At 33.9% G+C, this 15,437-nt stretch overlaps 1 protein-coding gene across 1 annotated transcript; it reads right to left on the bottom strand.

Moving 5' to 3' along the window:
• Positions 1-890: 890 nt before the first annotated feature.
• On the bottom strand, positions 891-2,514 carry LOC114740140 (protein PHLOEM PROTEIN 2-LIKE A10-like). The gene is given in 4 exon segments (XM_028928273.1): positions 891-1,063; positions 1,065-1,104; positions 1,107-1,325; positions 1,328-2,514. Coding segments are annotated over 4 exon segments (1,263 nt in total). The 5' UTR covers positions 2,274-2,514; the 3' UTR covers positions 891-1,005.
• Between the last annotated feature and the right edge of the window lie 12,923 nt (positions 2,515-15,437).

The raw sequence follows: 15,437 nt of genomic DNA, 5'->3' as shown, positions 1-15,437 counted from the left end.
ATCCCAGTCCCTCATTTTCAATGCTTCGTACCAAATGGTACCAAACTATCATCAATGCATAGATTTTAGGGATGGCCTCAGGTCCCTTGATCCCTTTCCTTCAAATTAGCTAGTGAGATGTCTTTGAGAATTTAGGCGGGTGTTCTGCTCGTGCAAGAATACTATAATCTGAAAATCATAAAAAATATCACCCTGTATTCCCAAGTTGTCAAAGATTGTGCCTTCAGGTGCACATGTTTTTTTCCGCTAACATTGTATTCAGTAACCACAGGACTATGTTTTGCAGAGTGAACCACACATATCTGTGCATACAGAGAATCAAAGGTGAAGGAATTCTCGGTGAAAGTTATTGGAATGGGAGTTCTGTCTATTTGTATAAAACCACGAACAGCCAACAGAAGAATGGATTCATTCTCAAACCTGAGAGAAAGGCAAACTCTTCAAAGATGCAAGATATAGGAAGAGTCCCACTTGGCACTTACATACGATAACAGTGTTAGGGAATCCAAAACTAAGAGAAAGAAAAGCCACATAATCAATCGTTCCCTAAGCTGTATGACTGGAGGGAAAAAATCAAAGAAAGGAAATATCAAGAGGCAAGGTAAATTGGTTGACTTGCGTTCATAAACTTCTGTAGGGTAATACAACCATTTTTATACACAAGCTATAACACTGGATTGTCAATAAACTTACAACTATAGGGCTGCTTGCTTAGTTATCTTTTGTCTTCCCTGAACACTTTACAGAGATTGGCACTTTTGTACAAATAGACATTGAATTCAACAATAATTGTTGCATACATGCATCAGGTTAAACATTAGGAGCACCAAACCATTTCAGATTTTTAGTATGGTAAAGAAGACAGCTAAACATTATAGCCAATCTTTGACACCATATTAACTCTATTTATAATACTTGAAAAGAATATAGGCGTTTAACATCAAATTTTTGCTGTCCCTAGGTTCTAAAAGTACTATGCTTTATGGGTTTGAAATAATCATCAAACTAGGCAGGCACGGCAATCCTACTACCACCAAGAATATGTAAATACATTGCAAGACATTGTAAGAATAACGGATGATTTGGCGCCAACATATCTGACACGCGCCATCCTTTGCCAACGGTCTCGTCATGAACTTTACTCAGACTTCTTTTCGTGCAATCTGTTATCCTCCATAACAGAAACTCCATGAACGATCTAACCGTTTCGAATGTCACTCTCCCTGTCACATCAAGCACAAATTTTCGGTTCGCTGGCACTAATAGCGTTGATGAGATCTGTTCAAGCCAAGTATTATCCTGAACTCCGTTAATAGAGCTTCCAAGCTAATTTGCCGAAAATATGCTTCTCGCTTCAAGCATCCGTCTTCTGTTGCAGCCGGATATTCATTCACATGAACAACTGAAGACGAGGGCGAACATGGATTTGAATTTACACTTGGATTTGTCAATACTTCGTGAGATGTTCTAACAAATGTTTCCACGGCACCGTTACATAGAGAAACCAGAATGTCCCTGACCTTCTCCTGGTGCTTCGGATTGGTCAGTCCAGTGAAAAATTCATCATAAGTATTGACATCCATTGTCTTGTCAAGAAAAACGGTAACAGCAGTGCTTACAAAGATTTGTACGCAATCTCCTAGCACCTGGCGACATTTGTCATTGCAAATCACATTAACCCATCCAGGTACATCCGACGACGTCGACAAAGCCCCTTCATTGTAGTTATCGATCGATCCGCCATGAGAGTAAAAGCCCAAAACCAGATTCCGCGCAAAGCTACCTACGACAACAGAGACAAAACCAGTTCCAGCCTTGGAGAAAAGTCTTTCCAATACCCTATCCGAAAAGGTGGAAGCGGCCGGAGCCATCTCCGAGTTAGGATCATTTCTCTTGTGGGACTCATATCCACGCAGAATCCCAGCAAGTAATGCCTCTGTAACTCTAGACAATGATGCAGAGAACTCCTCCGATCTTGCAATTTTCGAAATTTGCTTCAAACTATTAGGAATTTCATTGGAATCAGAACTCAAGTATTCCTTCATGTCCCTGGAGACAATGGCAATCGTGTCAGCAGAATCGGAAACCATTTCAGCAAGAGAAATGAGGGCTCCCAGGAGCTTCATAAACCGTTTCCTCCTCCTCGAAACAGAGGGCAAGTGATAGACCCTGTAAGCTCCATAGCCGGAGGCCCCAAAAACAGCAAGTAAAATAAGCCAGTTTTTGTTTCGCCGAGAGAAATTTAAACCCTTCCTCAGCAACGGAAGGTCCATAGCAGGCGAAATGCCGCAACAGAAACCCTAGATTTTGCAAATTATGAGGACCGAAATTTCTTGGGATTGACGAGTGTGAAGCTCGGGACGTGGCAGGCAGAGGGGATGAAAACATATAGTTGGATAAAGATGATCAAAGCCCAGAGAACATGTCTGGGAAACTTACCGAAACTAAAATCTTCAACGGCCGGCGTGAATCGATGGCTCTTCGTGCGACTCGAGCAGGTTGACGCATTTGATCTTTTCGCTGTCAATTATCAATAGTTTATCGAAAGGAGGTAGTTAAGCGTAGGACGTTTAATTGATGACTCAAGCCCTGCTGGGTATGATGAATGGATGTGATCATGCGAACGAATGACGTGTGTGGGGAGGCGGAGAAAATATTATAATAAAAAAAGTTTAGGGATGTTTCGTGGTAAGTATGTAGGGTTTTTATTTTTTATTTTTTGACCAGCATGTAGGGTTTTTAATTACGCTTGTCGTTAACTCCTCTGTGAATATGTTTTTTGTTAAGTTTTCTAATTTATAGAAAACATTAGCTTTTATATTTTATGCGTCAAACATAATCCCTGATTTTTTTTTTAAACCAAACAAACATAATCTTTGATTGACGTCATATTTTTGTGGGCATGAGGTAAATACTTTTTGTTAAAAGGATAATTACAAACTTGCAGATTCTCACTTACATGGTTCAGGCTCCAAGTTACACTGCCCCAATTCTAAATATAAATTATTCGTAAGGAAAAGTTTTCACCTTAACTATGATTCACTTGCAAAATACTACCTCCGGTCCTTAATATAAGATCTTATTTGACTTTTATTTTGATCCTAAATATAAGACTCCAATCCACTTTGTCTCTTATATTTATATATTTTTTTCAAAGTAACCCTTTTAACAATGATAGTTCTAGTTAATACACTTGATTGATAAGGATATTTTAAGAAAGACAACACCTATTTAGGATAAATAACTAACTCAACTTACTTTCTTATTCTCCTCAAATTAGTCAACTGACTCTTATAATTAGGACTGCAGGTAGTACTTAATAATCTTCTGATCTTTAATATAAGATATAATTAATTAATTTGAATAAGTTATGTTAGTCAAATTAGTTAATATGAATCTTTTTAAAAAACACATTAATCATTTTTTTAATTTCCTCCCTCCATCTCCTACTTAATTATTGTTGAGAAAATATTAATAAGATTAATTTAAAAAAACTAATAAACATGTAAAATATGTATTATACATAGTGCCAACATCAATTGTAAAAAAGGAGTACTTATTTTTCAATGTTACCTTTATTTAATGTTACTTGGGTAAAAGAAAAAATAAAGAGATATGAGAATGATTTGTATGTAAAAAGGGAGAAATCTTTAAGAAGAATGAAATTGAGAAAATTTGTCTATTTAATACATTTCTTGGTATATAAGAATATGTTATAATTTACTTATATTAATAACCATAATGATGCGTGGATATGTAATTTTACTAAGTATGGAAAAAAAAAAAGCTGTGCTTCTCAAAGCAAGAACAAACACTCACCCCTGACAAATGTTTGTTATGGGGTTAGGGCCACAGAAGCTGCAGAGCAAAAGGACTGACTCAAATGTTGGGTCGCGCCAAAGAATGGGTTGTTGTGTTGACCACATGAGCATAAAAAGTTTTAAATGGGTTGGTGGTTGTGTCTAGTTCCAAACTTATGGGATGCCCCACGATAATGATTTGTTAGATAACACCTAAGCGTCAAGAGTTTAGATTATCCTAATTGAAAACAATAAATTCAAATAATTTAAATTGTTTAAAACCTTTGTTCGTCTCTTTAATTATATGAAAACAATTTAAGTATATTTGAAGTTGGGTTGTTTAACATAATTTAAAAAATATTTTGATAAGCTGGACATGAAATAGTCAACACTCAAATTAATTTCAAAGAAATCAAGCTACTTGGATTAACTTTTTAATATAATCACAAACGCTAATCCATGAAACTCATTATATAATCTAAATATTTTTTTAAGCTAACATTAACTAGCTTACCTAACTTCTTTAATCTAATCAAATTAGTTAAACAAATCTTATATTAAAAACCGAAAAAGTATTAAAGTAGTGTGTTTATTGGAAAAATTCCCAGTAAAAAACGATAGTTGAACTTCAAAGACCCCATAAAAACATCTTGAATTTGAGAAATTCTGAATCTGTCATGATAACTAAGTGTAATGCCGGTTAAGCGGTGAGAGCTCAAATAAATCTGTTTGAATTTAAATAAGTGATTAAGAAACTTGTTTATCTTGTTTGGATAATTTTTATAAAATACTGATGATCATAATTTCACTCTTCCTCCACACTTTTAGGATAAGCATCAAGGAGTAGTTTATGCATTTAAAAAATCTCGATCAATTTTTATTAACTGAATTTTCTCCAATCCATCTTTCCATACTCTTTTGAAAATCTCTCCCCAGATGATTATATTTAATACTCCTCCGGTCCTTAATATAAGACCCATTTAACTAATTTGATTAAATTAACAATGTTAGGTAACTTAGTTAATTATAAAAAATGTGACACATTTTTCCTAAAACACCATAATCATTTTTTTAATACCCCATCTCCTTCTTCTACTTGATTATAGTTGAGGGAGTATCTATAGGGGTAATTTAAAGAAAATTGATAAATATGAGAAATGGATCTTATATTTAGGACCAAAACTAATTTAACAATTGGGTCCTATATTAAGGACCGGAGGAGTAATATTTATTAAATTCATGTTTTTTTGGTAATTATACACCTTATAAGTGATTTTAATAAATAAAAACTAAATATAGTCACAATTCTTAAAGTTATTTATAAAAAAAATCTAAATAGAAATCATGATTAATCAATATCACTTATAATCAGTATTACTTATAAAGTTCACAATAATCTAAAATCAAAGTTATTTACTGCTAATCCAAATGGACACTAAATTGAAAATAATGTTGCTTTTTATTTTTAAAAATGGCAATTTTTTTTCTTTTTAGTTTCTCAACATTCATGACGTAATTGACAATTTTGACAATGATAATCACTACTTCATTAACCTCGCTTACCATGTATTTTTCAAGTTTTAAAGAGATCTTTTTAGTACTTATAACATGATTTTTAACTCTTGTAACAATATTTGCAACTTTATTAATGTAATTAACAATTTTATATGATAAGCTTTTGAACTTAAAGAAATTAGTGAGTGCCTAATCTTATATAATTTTTTCAACATTTATAACATGATTGACAACTCTTTTTTTTTTTAATGAGACTTACAATTCCATTAACATCATTTATCACGTGTTTATCAAGTTTTTAAATTAATTTTTTTCCAACACTTATGACATAGTTGTCAATTCTTGTAACGACATCACAACTCTACTTCTTTTTTTTTTCTGATCTATTAACTTTGCTTCAGATCTGATTGATTCATTTCATTTCAGAATAATATCTCTTTATTTCCCTTCTTTGTCGATGTGCTACATTTGCTTCTCAATTTGTTCCTTTTCTTTTTATTTGGGTAATTATCGAACAATGATGCTTGTTATTTGTGCAAAAATGAAGGATTATAGATGTTTCTGTGGTGGCTAGCTATTTGAGTTGGTGATGGATTTTTCCAGCCAAGGGCATCTAGGTCTTTTCACATTATAAATGGATAATCTAATCCCTAATATAAGAACTAGATAACTAATTTACAGATATTAAAAAAATTAATCAAGTTAATTATTTATAATAAATTAGTATTTTCTTCCTAAAAATATTATTGTTAATAATATGGATTGCACTATTCATTAATAGAAACCCTTTAACATGTGCAATCATCATAGGGATTACCTAGGTTAAAATGGATAAATATAGGAGATATGGATCGGGATCTTATATTTAAAACAAAATTAAACATACAACTAGGTCTTGTATTAAGGATTAGAAGTAGTATTATTTAATAAATTTATGCCATTTTCATTCATTTTACAACTAATCTTGCTTTTCCAATGATGATCCAAACAACTTCAACTTTTATAACCTTACTTATTTATAAAAGCCAATCCAAATATACGTCAAATTACTCAATCTAACTTTTACCTAATTTTAAATTTTTAAAAGCTCAGTGAAAAATAAGCCACATTTTTTACCGTCAATCCATACGGGCCCTTTGTTGAATTGGAAGTGGAAGAAGAACTATACACGTTTGGCGCGGTGATGGACTTGAAAAATAAATTTTACTAACAAAACATATTTATAATAAGAAAAGCCCAAAATAAGACAATCATTTTAAGGACTAGGCTTTACAGTGACATCATTTTAAAAGTGTTTATCCTATACTCATCCCAATTATTTCATCTCAACACATTTTAAAACAAGGCAGGCTCAACCTGAAAAAATTCGAAACAAAATGAGACTTGGGATCACCTTTGAGGAATCCTAACATATTTAGTTACCTTTTGTTATATACCTAATACTACTTTTAGTCTTAATTATAAGAGTCAGTTGACTAATTTGAAAAGATTAAAAAAGTAAGTTGAGTTAGTTATTTGTTCTACATAAGTGTTGTCTTTCCTAAAATATCCTTACTAATCAAGTGTATTGACTAGAACTATCATTATTAGAAAGGTTACTTTGAAAAAAAAGTATAAATATAAGAAACAAAGTAGATTGAGGTCTTATATTTAGGATCAAAATAAAAATCAAATAGGGTCTTATATTAAGGACTGGAAGTAGTATTTCTTTCCCTTTTATTTGGTTTTCATACTCAATATTCCTCAAGAAAGGAGTGAGGAGGTAAATTGCTTTCATACTTGATATTTGGCTTTCATTCTATACTTATCCCAATCATTTTATCTCAATGCTAATGATTTTGAAATAAAACAAGCTCAAACTAAGAAAATTCGAAGCGGAATGAGACTTGAGATCATCTTTGAGGCATCCTAACATATTTAGTTACCTTTTATTTTATATCTAATATTTCCTTCCCTCCTATTTGACTTTGGTCACAAATATAAAGTCCCCATTTAATTTGTCCCTCTTATTTAACCAAACTAACCCTATTGATTAAATTTGTTAAAGAAAGTTTGCATCAAAGAGTTATTTCAATCCAAATGATTTAAAAGGGTATTTTAGAAAAAGTAACATATATTTTTAATAAATAAATAATTTAATTATTTTTTTAATCTATCTAAATTAGTTAAGTATATCTTATATTAAAAACTGGAGGTAGTATTTTTTAAAAAGGGGGCGGCGGAGGTAACATTTAGTTAGGGCTTCTTAAAAAGGAGCAGAGGAGGAAAATGAGACTTGTAGAAAGAAAATGGAAAGGGAACATTAAAAAAAGTTTGAAATTATTAAATCTCAACAACATTTTAATAGGTTTTGACAGTACTGAATTTAAAAATAACCATATATTTTTGTAAAAAGATTTTATTTGAGATTTAGTAATTTCAAACTTTTTTTATCTTTGGATTCTTCCAAATAAAGTTTTTTGCCTTTTTCCTTCCTCCCAATACCCCTCCTCTCCAACATGAGTGTTATTTTGAGAGGAAAGAAATAAGAAAAAATTCTTTAAAAAATCATGAAATTAGTTTTTTTTCCTCAAAATGATAAAAAACGAAGTAAACTTAAATTGGTATTTTGAAATTTAAGAGAAATAGTAAATATGTCCTTTATTATTATTTTTTCGAAAGATTTCTTTCCCTTGCAGGAGACTACAGTGGTCGCTCGCACTTCAGACTGTAGCAGCGGCAACCAGGGGGTGGTAGCTGTCGGCAAAAGGAATTATCACGATCAGGCCACCAGTAGGCTTTTAACACAGTAATGCGAAAAAAATAATAATAATAATAAGTTAACCTTTTATTTCAACTTCAACTCATAACAACAACTTATTTAGAAATAACAAGTTTAAATTATAAAATGATAAGTTTAAATTTGATATTAATAACACATTTTTTTTATAATATATAATATGTAAAATAACTTGTGAATCAATTAAAATGACAACAATTCATCTAAGAATAATAAGTTCTGATTGTGAAATGATAGGTTTGAATTTGAGATTAACAACACGATTTTCCTAATATATAACATATGAATCAATTAAAAATATATAACTAGAATAATTAAATTAAATAATTAAAAAATTATATTATAAATCAAAATATTTTTATAAATAATATAACTAGTATGATTAAATTAAATAATTATAAATTAAATAGTTAAATTAATTAAATTAAATAATTAAAAATTATATTATAAACCAAAGTACTTTTTATAAAGTAATCCAAGATAACATAATCAGCACACTTTGCAAGATTAAATTTATAATATAATTTTTTGTTGTACTAGTTATATTATTTGTAATTTATAAAAAGTATTTTAATTTATAATATAATTTTTCAATTATTTAATTTAATTAAACTAGTTATTTTATTTTTAATTGATTCATATGTTATATATAACAAAAAAAAAGTGTTTTTAACTCCAAATCTAAGTTTATCATTTCACAATCAGGACATATTATTCTCAAATGAATTATTGTCTTTTTTTAATTAATTTACATATTAATTATCATGAAAACACGTGTTGTTAATCCAAAATTCAAACTTGTCGTTTTATAATCTGAATTTGTTATTTTTAAATAAATTATTATCACGAGTTGAAACCAAAATAAATGAGCTAACTATATATTGCATTATTATGTTAAGAATTCATTGGTGGTCTAATAGTCATCATTTCTTTTGTTAGCCCAAATAATCATTTGTCAGTGGGCACAACTTTCCTCCTAAAATTTTTCCCTTTGGCCGAAAAAGAAAAAAATTTCCCTTCCTACTAGCCACCAGGCTGGCGGATGACGACCGCTGGCAACTTTCGGTGAGAGGTGGAAATCTATTTTAAAAAGAATAAATAAAAAGGTATTTTTGTTATTTTTCTTGAATTTCAAAATACCAATTTGAGTTAACTTTTCTCTATCATTTTGAAGTGTAAAGTGCCTAAATTGAAGAATACTAATTTTGAGTTCTTTTTCTGAAGTTTTTTCAAAAAATAATCTGTTTTCCACTAAAAGGAAAAGGAAATAACATTTTTTTTTTAATATTCCACTTGTACTAGAACGTTTTTCTTCTACCAATAAGTTATTGGTTGAGATGGTAAGCGGCTTCGCTTCTGTAAAGAGAAGAACAAAAGTTTAAATCCTAGAAAGTGCAATTATTAGGAGGGCTTTAATCTTTATGTTTCTGATCCAACAAAGATTAATCTCAAATTTAAAATATACTCTAAATTATACCCCAAAAAAAAATTCTACCCCCTATCTATGGGTTCAGCGAGTAAAAAAGTTGGACAAGCTTATTGAAGCACGTCGCGATGGCATCTTCAAAGTCAAGGCTCAACTCGTAACATGCGATACTCCCCCATATGGTGCTAGGTAGGACTAAAGTCAAAGATTAGTTGCCCTGCCTTTAGATCATAGGTGAATCCAATCCTTTCTGTAAAATTGTAACCCAAAAAAAAACCCACCTTTTTCTTCTTTCCATTATATTCAGCTGCTTTTGTTCACACGTCGCCGCAGGAGCCACCTGCTCTGTCGTAGTCGATCGCTGCCATCATCTCTCCCGCCAGGAGGTCAGTGTAGAATATTCATCCGTTAAGATTGGTCCTGACCTCATTCTAACCCATGTTCCCGGGGAAAATCTCTTAACCCTCCCTCTCCACTCCCTCTCTTTCATTAACATTATCAAATGTGTTCCCATAATGCTGTGTGGTGTGAAAAACATGACATGTATTACTGTGAAGTTTGAAAACTGATGTCTGCATCACTTTCGACAAAATCGTCTTTGGTTTCTTTTTAAAGGAAAATAATTAATATAATCAAGGAGATAGTTGATAAGGAGGTATAATGAACCCATGGGTAGAAGAACTTCCTCTGTCCATGTTTTTTTTTTTTTTTGGTAATGAATGAGGGCTGAGCCCGAGGATAAATTAATAAACTCAGAAGGGAACGGGTCCCATACAATCACTTGATAGCAAAGTTTCTAAATGACTAGGACATGAATGTAAAACGGAGTTAAATAAAAGTCCTTGTTTGGCTAAAGCATCAGCCATCTGGTTTTGTTCCCGAAGAACATAAGTCACTTGCACCTCCCATGAGTAGTCAAGCATGTTCCATATCAGGAAAAGAGTAAGACTACTGCTATGAAAGTTATCCTTGGTTTGAATCATCTCTACTAGAATTTTTGAGTCTGATTCCAGAATTATTTTCCTAAATCCACATTCCCAAGCCAATCTCAAACCTCTTAACATGGCCCACTCTTCCGCAGCAAGGATAGTACAATTTCCAAGAGTTTGAGTAAACCCCACAATCCATGACCCATCATGGTTTCTAATAATTCCACCATATCCAGCTTTGCTCCTAGTTGTTGAAACAGCACCATCTACATTCAGCTTTAACCAACTAGGTTGAGGGGGTATCCATTTTGATGAAGCTCTTTGTGGAGAAGATACACGCGTTGAGGAAATATCAGTATCTTGCACAAATTTCCTCCAACAATTCATGATAATAGCAGCTGGGTTGTCTAGTTTTATAAAGTCAACCTCAAAGATAAAACTATTCCTCCATCTCCATAGCATCCAAACGGTAACACCCCATAAAAGACTCCAAGGAATAGATGAGTTAATTCCTAAGTCTTTTTTGAGATTCATGGCAAACCAATCTCTAGTAGAAGTAGCAAAGAATTGAGTATAATGAAGCGGGTTCAAGAAGCATGTCCACAACTGTCTAGCATAAGTGCAATCTCTGAGAATATGCATCACATTTTCTACTGCAGCATTGCAAAAGGAGCACAAAGGTGAAGTTTGCGACCATTTACTTCTCCATTCATTAGTAGGAAGTTTGTTATGAAAAGAAGTCCATAAAAAGACTAATTCTTTCAGCTCCTCTCCATTTCTAAATATCCTTGTAAGTTGAGCTATATAGACTATTGGGTGGCGGTTCAATCATATAGTAAGTGCTTTTAATAGTAAAGTTACCATGACTATGGGCCTTCCAAAGCATGATGTCATTACCAGCTTCTGTCATAGGGGGAAGGATCACCATTAGTTGCTTTAAAACCTCTCTATCAACAATAGAGCCAAGTCTAGTGAAATCCCAAGCGCCATGTGCTACCCAATCAGCAACTGTACTTTCTTCCTCTTCTGGAGTAAGCACTCTAAGACAATGATCTTTAATTTTTGAATCTTTAAATAGCCAGCAATGATTGAAGAAGCTTACAAACTAACCATTGCGAATTTGCCATCTTGTACCTTGGTCAATGATGTCTTTTTGTTGACAAATGAACTTCCAAAGACTAGAATCACCTCGCTCTACATTCAGGAGATTGTCATCACTCCTAATCATATATTTTTGTTCAAGAACTTGAGCCAACAATTTATCCGAACCAGCCACCAAACGCTAGGCTAATTTTGCCCTGAAGGCTTTATTCATAGAGGAAAGCCTTTTCAAACCAAGACCCCCATAGTTCTTTGGTTGTACAATACGCTCCCAACTAAGTGGATGAAATTTTCTGAATTCTTGTGTGTTTCCCCAAATGAAGTTGCGTTGAATGGTTTCAATTTCATTGCAAACGCTAGCTGGAATTTTCGCAACTTGCATTGGGTATAAGGGAATAGTGTTCAACACTGATTTTGCCAAGGTGATCCTCCCTGCTGTTGATAAACATTCAGCTTTCCAAGAAGTCAATTTAGATCTAACTCTGTCCACAATATACTGGAATTTTTCCTTGGTTCTGCTACTTTCAACAAGTGGAAAGCCAAGATACCTTCCAATCTCAGAAGAAATTTTAATTCTAGTGATATCTCGTAGAGTTCCTCTTACAGCCGCAGTTACCTTGGGGGAGAAGAATAAGGAAGACTTTGGCTTGCTTACTTTTTCACCTGAAGCAGCACAGAAATGATCTAAGCAATCCATCATACAAAGTGCTTGCTCTTTCGTAGCCTCTCTAAACAGTAGCAAGTCGTTGGCAAACATTAAGTGAGAGATGTTAGGCCCTGATTTGGTAACACGAATTGGTCGCCATTTACCTTTATCAACAGCATCATTTATTAAATGGGATAACCTGTCCAAACACAGCACAAACAAAAATGGTGAAATAGGATCTCCTTGGCGGAGACCACGTTGAGGAACAAAAAATTCAGTCTTAGAGCCATTCCACAACACATTATAAGAGGTGCTAGTGACACAGTGCATAATAAGATTAACAAACTTATCATCCATTCCAGTGTCTTCAAGAACTTGCTTCAGGAACTTCCAACTGATTCTGTCATAGGCTTTTTCTAAATCAATTTTTAAAGCCATTAATCCTTTTCTTCCTTTAGCCTTTCGCATAGTGTGAAGTATTTCCTGCCCCACTATAATATTATCTTGTATATGCCGACCTGGAATGAACCCAGCTTGGAAAGGAGAAACAAGTTTGTCCATGATACTTTTTAATCTAAGGATGATCACCTTAGAGATGCATTTGTAATGGACTGAGCATAAGGAAATTGGTCTAAAATGCTCAACCCTCTGAGGCTGTTCTCTTTTAGGAATAAGAGAAATCAAGGTTTTATTAGCTTCCTCCACTATCTGATTTCCTGCAAAAACCTGTTGAACAAAATGACAAAGAGACGGTCCCACAACCGACTAGTTTGCTTGAAAGAAAATTGGTGAAAACCCATCAACTCCTGGTGCCTTATAAGGACCCATAAAAAAGAGTGCATCATGTATTTCTTGCTTCGTGGGTATAACGCCTAAATTATGAGCACCTATATCAAGCTACGGGAATCTTGTCTCAGTCTGTAGGAGGACAGAATCCTGCACCTCTGATTGAAAGAGCTTCCTGAAATAATTAACCACTAAAGCCTTCAACTCTTGTTCTTCTTCTATCCAGATATTTGAGTCATTATGCAGAGTTAGAACCTTATTTCTCCTTCTTCTCATAGTTGTTTTAAGATGATAATATCTTGTATTTCTATCACCCTTAGCAACCCACTCTATTCTTGATTTTTGGAACCATTTTATCTCCTCCAACTTCATAACTTCATCTAATTCTTGCTGCAGTTTAGCTTCTAAATGGCTCAAAAAATTAGAATAAGGATATGAGGGCGAGTTTTGTATTCCGTTTAGCCTTGCCATAATCATCTTCTTTCTCTTCTCAACCAAACCAAAAACCTCCTTATTCCAACAGCTCACCACTTCACTAAAATGTTTCAAATTATCATTTATATTACCAGAAAGCATCTAGTTTTCATTTAAGAGCTCAGAAAAAGATTCATGAGATAACCACATAGCTTCAAACCGAAAAGGATGATTTACAAAAGGAGCAGGGGATGAGAAACCCAAAGATAAAATGAGAGGATTATGGTCAGAAAATTAAGTTCTAGGTAGTATCTTGACAGCGCAACTTGTGAAGACGGATATAAAATTCGCATTAGCTAAGGCCCTGTCTAGCCTTTCATACAGCCGCAAGTACCCATTAATTTTGGGACCTTTCCACGTAAACTTTGGACCAATAGAACCCAGGTCGGCCAATCCGTAACAGTGAACTTGATCTTGGAACCAGCGGATTCTAGTCATGTTAATTCAGACTCCTCCAATTCTCTCATAAAGATGAAGGATATCATTAAAATCACCCAAAATTGCCCAAGGCTTTGAGATTTGATAAGAGAAAAGTTTTAATTTTTCCCAGAGAAGCTGACGAAAATTGGAGTGGGGAAGAGCATGAATGGCAGTAAGCAGAAACGATGTACTTCCATCAAGAGAGCAATCAAGATGCAAGAATTGTCGACCTTCTTCTAAAATACTGATTTGAGGAGAGTCACTCCTCTAGGCAGCCACAATTCCTCCAGATCTTCCAACGCTAAGAATAAGCTTCAGACTGTCATAACCCAGTGAATGTAAAAAGCGAAAATGATTTTCTTCTGTACAGTGCGTTTCAGCAAGAATAATAACAGTAGGCTTTGGTCCACTTATCACAGTTTTAAGGTTTCTGTAGAGGCCCGGTCCACTGGATCCTCTTGTGTTCCAATAGAAAACTTTATCCATAAGACAGATAAGAAAAGAGGATAATGGACTCACTTAAAATTGAGTCTCGGGCACCATTGACTCATCACCAAGTTCGCTTGGAGCACTTCTCTGGTCCACTGGGCTTATCTCATACGGCCCAATATTAGAGGCTCCAGGATCTTTATCTTCAAGCATGGCTTCTTCTGGGTCAATCAGGAGGCTTGAAAAGGCTACCTTTGTTGACCGATTAGAAGAAATTAGACAATTCTTCTCCTCACTATTTTGTTCTTTTCTTTCTTTCTCCGAAATGCCCTCGTTTTCTTCACTAATCATCATCTCATCATTTGTTGTGCACTCTGGGCCAAAACAATTGCTCTCTCCATATTGTTGGCATTCGTTTGTGTCTCTCCACCTTTTTTCCCCTTCTCTACTCATACAAGAGCAGTACGTTTCTTTTGGTAGTGCGCCTTCCGTTGCATTGTGTCGTCTGCTGCTGGCATAACTGTTGTGGTGGTAGTGGTTTGATTATTAATCTCATTAATCTCCTCTTCATCAACTAAAACATTAAATCTGGATCCTAATTTCTCGTGCTTAGACCCCTCTTCCTGTTTCTCCTTCATCTTTCTTTGTCGTCTCTGTTTCTGCACTACTGTCCAGTGATCATGTATTTTGTGGCTGTCCTCCATTCTTTGATCGCTATTCACCATAGTCTTGCCATTCGCAGCATCTACATTCTCCTCTATGTTTATCTTTTTTGAAGAACACGTCTCTGACCTATGGCCGTAAACTCCATAGCTTGTGCAAAGCATATGGAGACCTTTATACTCTAAATAATAAGCTTCCCCATCTAAATAAAATCCTGACATAAGTTGCTTTCCTAGCTCCACCAAGACACAAATTCTTGCGTAATGACCCCTTAATTGACAAGAGGTATTCATATCAATTCTAATTGTTTTTCCGATCCTATTACCAATGATGGTAAGTGCTTCTTCATCATAATATTCCATGAAGATCTTCGGCAATCTCACCCAAACAGCTACTTTGTCTATGGTTGCTCTATCTGATCTGAAATTTGGCTCCCATGGCTGCACAGTTAGATCGTGGTCGTAGATCA

This window comes from Neltuma alba, unplaced genomic scaffold (assembly GCF_004799145.2).
Source record: "Neltuma alba isolate B1F8T4 unplaced genomic scaffold, ASM479914v2 tig00000520_pilon, whole genome shotgun sequence".
Classification (NCBI taxonomy): Eukaryota; Viridiplantae; Streptophyta; class Magnoliopsida; order Fabales; family Fabaceae; genus Neltuma; species Neltuma alba.
Note: the sequence above shows the minus strand (reverse complement) of the source record. Positions and strands in the feature narration are given on the sequence as shown.